Source organism: Habropoda laboriosa, unplaced genomic scaffold (genome assembly GCF_001263275.1).
Source record: "Habropoda laboriosa isolate 0110345459 unplaced genomic scaffold, ASM126327v1 scaffold41, whole genome shotgun sequence".
Classification (NCBI taxonomy): domain Eukaryota; kingdom Metazoa; phylum Arthropoda; class Insecta; order Hymenoptera; family Apidae; genus Habropoda; species Habropoda laboriosa.
The window spans coordinates 1380787-1387050 of record NW_017100164.1 but is presented as its reverse complement, the minus strand read 5'-3'; the positions used below and the strand labels follow the sequence as shown (position 1 = coordinate 1387050).

At 32.3% G+C, this 6264-nt stretch overlaps 1 protein-coding gene across 1 annotated transcript; it reads left to right on the top strand.

Annotated features, from left to right (window-relative positions):
- Window positions 1-450: 450 nt before the first annotated feature.
- On the top strand, window positions 451-6039 carry LOC108578561 (actin-binding protein anillin). The gene is made up of 19 exons (XM_017941924.1): window positions 451-507; window positions 752-878; window positions 917-1111; window positions 1420-1592; window positions 1667-1861; window positions 2080-2616; window positions 2737-3015; window positions 3084-3183; window positions 3240-3472; window positions 3573-3680; window positions 3742-3944; window positions 4016-4148; window positions 4244-4496; window positions 4576-4740; window positions 4827-5083; window positions 5173-5343; window positions 5416-5638; window positions 5716-5860; window positions 5931-6039. The coding sequence occupies exons 1-19, from the start codon at window positions 490-492 to the stop codon at window positions 6037-6039; spliced, it is 3624 nt and encodes a 1207-aa protein (XP_017797413.1). The 5' UTR covers window positions 451-489.
- Window positions 6040-6264: the final 225 nt, after the last annotated feature.

Genomic DNA, 6264 nt, shown 5'->3' with positions numbered 1-6264 from the left:
AAACGTACGTTGCCCCTCTTTGGGCGCAGGCTTTATGACGTTTATAGCTCTGTAGTTGCTCCAATCCTACGAAGAGCTTCGGTTGGTTTTCTGCGACGCTTTCTGTCATGTTTGAATTGTGCGAAATTTTTCCTTACTTCGTGTTGCTTTTATCACGTGAAAACGTTAGCATTTGAACAACAAGTATTCAACGTGAATTTGTAACGCTTATTGTACGATTAATATCGACACGAAACGTTGAAAAATAAAAGCTGTCACGTTTAGTCATTCACACGCATTTGAGTACTATGGCGGTTACGTTTAAATTCAACGGTTGGAAGCGAGTCTAATGCGTGCAATGTAAAGGAGCATTCTATTTCTTTGAACGAATAAGTGTTGTTATTTTTCGATATAGTGTATAAAATTTAGTAGAAAGTAGTCGTCAATATTTTAAAAGTAATTATAGAGCGTCGCTTGGGTTGGGATTAGGATAATACCGTTTATCATACAATGGACCCTTTTACTCAGGTAAGGTCCTTTCATTCAATTGTAGTACGCAAATACAGCGGTACCTAGTTTTACGGTGTTTTGGAAATTTCCCTCTAAGGACAACTAAAAGATTCTTCTTTTTAGTACACTTTACATTAACAAGTTGTACGATTTTTAACGAAATTGCAATTACGGAGTAATATTAATTTTAAGAACTAAACTGTTGTTAGTTGTTTTATTTATTCATTGTCTGAAATAATAACAAATTAATTTAAATAAATAGCGGATGTTAGAGCGTGCTAGAGCAAGGAGAGAAAAATTAGATACTCAATTATCAAATGCAGGACATGATGTAAAAACAAGACGTAGTCCTTTAAAGGATGCAAATGCTATTTTGGCACAGGCTACAGGTATTAATTTTTAAAATATCTCTTTTTTATATTTAAAGTTACTAAGAGTAAAACACCAACCAAGTCTCCTGCTAAAGTATCTGTAGAGAACACATCTCCAGCAAAGTCTCCACGAAAATCTATGTCTAAAAGTGCTCCTAATAAAAATGATGAATACATAAATAAAGAGAATGGAGAGATTGGGATCTGCAATGTGAGGTCAAAGTTACAGAGGCTTGGCAAACTGTACTCTGGTAAGCCACATTACATAGTACACCTACACAGCTTGGATCAAACTGGTTTCTTACACTACTTTACTCCAGTATATATATACATATCTTATTTCATGCAATTCTTGTGTGAATAGTAAACACAATTATTCTGTGATAGTTGTTCTGATTTGCTTTCAGATTTAATTAATTTTATTTTTCCACATTTTTCTACAATAAATAGTTAAATAGTATGATTATTTTATTGTTGTGTTATTGTATCATGTTCATAAAATTGAGTAATATTTATAAATTTGGTCAATAAAGATTCTAAAAATTTTTTTATTTTATAGATGACAGTAGCAGAGAGTTGAGTTCCCCCATTCACAGAACTGAAGAAAAGTTTTATGCAGAAGAAGAAACCACTGAACAAAAACCATTCAAGAAAGGAGCTAGACTTGATAGATTAGCAGCCCTTGCTTCAACAATTAATAACTGGGAGGATGATCTTTCACATCCAACTTTGGTAAATTGATTATAAACATTTTTAAATATTAATATAGTTAAGGAACTTAACTAAATAATATAAATATTTGTCAGGTTAAATCAGTAGATAGCAAAGCAAATAAAATACAAGCAAAATTAAATGAACAAGTAAGAAATGCATCAGAACCACAACCAAGTACAAGTGGATATAATAAAGCAAATAGAAACAGTAAAGGAGCTACTTGTAAGGAAGAAGAACTATGTTCTGCAAAGCAATTAAAATGGGATAAGACCACATTGGAATCATTGGTAAGTAATTTCATTCAATTTTAAATACTATTTATTTATTGTATATGACTAAAGCTTTCTAAAGTTTTTCTGTGAAGTAACAGATAAATATTACATTAATAACGACAAGTATAATTTTTACCTTCTTACTTCTTCTCATACATATTGACTGTATTGAAGATAAGGGAGCAAAAGTGTTACAAACAATTGAATCTGTCAGATCAAAATACTATTTACAGGAGGCTCAAGGCTTTAGTCGTACAAAAAGCAATAGTCGCCTTGTATATGACTATAAGGCTTGTTCTCAGGAAAAAGAAGCTGGTTCTTCGAGTTCACCGCATAAACATCTTCGGCAAAATCAAGGAACCATCACGACAATTTATGAAGAAAGACACGGTAGAAAAGCGGAAGGTTCTCCAAAAAATATCAATAGCAAAAATTCTAATACTCCAGAAAAAGCATCAAGAAATGCTACATCGAATACAAATGGCAGTCGATTGACATCTAGATTTGGTTTTAATGGCTCTCCTAAAAGTCCTTCCCAATCTAGTCCAGGTTCAGTATTAAGTAAAGCTTCGTTATTTGAATCCAAAAATACAGAAGCAAAAGCAAAAGATCCTATCCAAATGACACTTTCTGAGAGAATGGCACTTTTTGAAAAGAACAAAGGAGAAGCACCGTTATTACCTAAGGCACCCCTTACTATGTCTATACCACCAAAGAAATTACAGGAGAAAGATAAGACTAGTTCATCGAACAGTGGAAATCACGGGCGTGCAAACAACGGAGGTACTTTTAATATTAAAAATAAGCGTATTTGCAAAAGTATAAATTATTATAACTATAAAGCAACAATTTAGTGTGATCTTATATATAAAGATTCTGTTACAGTAAAGGAACGGCCTAAAGCTGATATTCCTAGTAATGCCGTTAATGCTCAGCGAGAAAAATTTGAACAAGGCTTAAATATGCAGGAACTAGAAAATAATATTTTACGCAATACTTATTTGGAAAGGCAACGTGAATTGGATATGTTGCGTTCACGTTTTAATAGGAACAAGGAAATGGCACAAGCAGCTGCAGGTTCATGTATTAGAACCAGCGAAAGTAGCGAAGGAAAATCAAATTCACCTAAAAATTCTCCAGTTTGTCCAGTAAAACCAACACCCGCACCTGTAAGTGAACATTTAGTCTTGTAAATTCTTGTAAAATATAATGAATAAGTGAAATATTAATTTTGCAGGATGTGGTTCCACCTCCTCCACCACCTCCACCGCAATCACATATTTCTAATGAGAAACTAACTATGAATCAAAATAAAAATTCACCAGTTAAAAGACAAGGTATGAATTGTAAATGCTATATTTTTTTAGATATTTTAATTTGTCGTACTTTAAAGTTGTGGGAAGTCCACCGAAAACAACACAAGTGAAAATAGTTTCTGATGTTAAACGAATTCGTGTTGCTCCACCTAAGCCTGGACGTCTTTATCCTAATCTTTCTGATATTGAAAATACAACAGAAACAGAAACTGATACGGAATATACTATTAATAGTACAGAGGCAGAAACGGCTACGTTGGATGAGAAAACTGATACTGAAACAGGCACAGAAGCTGAGTACTATGTGCAGGTGAGATAATTCAAAAGAATATGAATTTGATAGTGATAATAATAATATGAAATATACAATTCAAATTTAATATGATATAATGATTTTAACTTAAATGTAGGATGATCGAACTGAGACCGATAGTAACGAAGGAGAAGAGGAAGTAAATACTAGTCTTGGTAGAAGTATTTTACGTGCGGTAAATGAACAAAATTTTCTAAACAAAAAGGTGTGTATGAATATTTCAAACTAGCACTTATTGTTTTAATACATTAATGATATAATTACAGAGATCAATTGATCCAGATCCAGATAGTACAACTTCTGATATTTCAGTATTGGATGAAATGGATGAGTATTTAGATGAATGTCTTGCCCTACAGGAAGCGCAAAATGCAAATTTGCATACGGAAGAAGGGCCAACTCCGCCTAAATTAAACAGAGGTGGTAAAAGTCCATCAACAGCATCAACAAGCTTCAAATATAGCGAAGGGTAAGAACAAAGACAATAATAGCATTAATAAAATGTAACAATTAGATTAAAACAATTTTTTATTTTTTAAGATCATCGTATCGTTCGCCTATAAAAAAAATTTCTCCAGTATCACCTAAAATGGGAGAGCCTTACATTTTAGACGGTGATAATTGTGTGCCATTATTGCATAGTGTTAGCTTTTATAGACGACAGCAATCTCAAGTAAGCTAAATAAATGTTACAATTTTTTAATTTGAAATTAAGTTTTTCAAATTTCTAATTTTTAAATGTAAAACTAACAAATAAATTAATTTCAGACTCCGAAAACACCAGTACGTATAATATCGAGAACACAAGAACCAGTTGATACTATTCCTGATGCAACGCAACTTGACGCTAAGAACGAAGCAATATTAGTACAAGAAAAAGTGAAACGATTGCTTGATGAAGTGTGCAAGCAACAGACAATTATTGGCCAAGCTAGTCAAGCATTGAATTTGTGTACTTCTACTGTGGAATTCAATGATTCAAGGGAGCAAGTTGAAGGAGAAAGATTATTGCTTCTTGCTAGTAATTCTCACACATTTTTATAAAACTATTTTTTTTTATTATATACCACTTAAATAATATAAAATACTGTTCATTGTAGCTCATAGGCGACAAGCTGCACTAAATGAAGTACAACGATTGAAAGTAGAAGGTACTTTGAAACCTGTTAGTCCTGGATCACCAGAAGTACAAGAGAGTGGTTCGCTAACAGTTTCTGCTATTACTTTACCTCTTAAACGGGATTACTATCGTAATATGGGCACAAGTAAGTTGTATATAACAAGTGTAATTTAAAAACAATACTTGAATTGAGTAAATAAACACTTAATTCTCTTTTATTTTAAATTCTAGGTACGTGTCTTCATTTTGTTTGTTTAATGCGACATTTGGAAGAAATAGTTGCTACTCCGGTAGTTGTAGCAGAACCTGGCGATTCGTGTCTTCGATTTCCATCAACACTGAAACTAAACGATCTATACAATGATTTTAAAATTACTGTTGAGATATACTCGCTACAGACACAGCCTGAAATCTTGCCACATGAAATTAAATATCATATTAACAACGGTAGTGGTTGTAGTAATAGTAATAATAATTGCAATAAAAAGGTAAATATGTCTTTATGTCTGTACAAAAAAAAAAGAAGCTATTAAGACTATTTCTATGTAACTTTACTAAATATTTAAATATGTTGTAGCTGGTAAATAAAACTCCAAAGAAATTTTTAAAACAAGACAGTCGGTTAATAATGCCTAATGTTCAAAGTCCAGCGGGACCATCCGCTGTTAGATCTCCAGCTTTCCAACTATCTGGCTATGTTATTTTCAGTTTAAAAGAAATACATAGACAACAATTTACATTGAATAAGGTAAGGTATCGAATATGAGAATTTTTATTTTTAATAAAAATTACTTAATTTTTTTTTACTAATAATTCACAGGTACCATCACAATCTCCATTGGAAGGCCGATTGCAAATGCACGTTTCGTGTGAACTTTCAGTAGCAGTCGAACATAGAGGTTTTCTCACAATGTTTGAAGATGTTTCTGGATTTGGCGCTTGGCATCGTAGATGGTGTTTGCTCAAAGGTTCTACACTGTCGTATTGGAAATATCCTGATGATGAGCGAAAAAGGACTCCCATTGGAAGCTTAGATTTACAAGGTAGCTGCTCATATCTATAATCTATTCTAATATATCATTCCAGTGAAAGATATATCTTTTTTATTTTATATTTTTAGGTGTTAGTACAACAAATGTAGGATTAGTCTCTCGAGATATTTGTGCTCGTCCTAATACCTTTTTACTTGAAACAATTAGAGCTTCCGAAGCTGAAGATACGGAGAGTTTGATTATGATCAGAAACGGACCTACGACAACAGTTAGGTAGGCATTTTGCAGGCTTTTTATTCGATTAATCAGATTGATTACTTTTTTAATTACAAATCATTTGTAGGCATCTTTTGTCAGCTGATACAAAGGAAGATAGATTAGAGTGGTGTTCAAAACTTAATAAAACTTTGAACTTAATACATACTTGGGGTGGAACATCAACATTATCGTAATTTAATTTTTGTGCAAAAACGTAACGAACGAGTAGCGTATTGAAGTACGCTTATTTATTAATATTATGCGTATACATATGCTATATGCAATGTATACTTGTGTATACTAAGTAATGCAATTAAAAAGTACTTGAAAATTATTTATCCATATTTCAAATTTGTATATTATAAATAGGATAAATTATGAAAACAAGATTCTTTGCTAAACATCAATAATATAATGAA

What these genes read in the sequence shown, in the direction of transcription:
- LOC108578561 (XM_017941924.1), top strand. An exon ending in AAAATTTTCTAAACAAAAAG is followed by an intron (nt 3,681 to 3,741) that starts GTGTGTATGAAT and finishes ATATAATTACAG; the next exon opens with AGATCAATTGATCCAGATCC. An exon ending in GGACCTACGACAACAGTTAG is followed by an intron (nt 5,861 to 5,930) that starts GTAGGCATTTTG and finishes AATCATTTGTAG; the next exon opens with GCATCTTTTGTCAGCTGATA.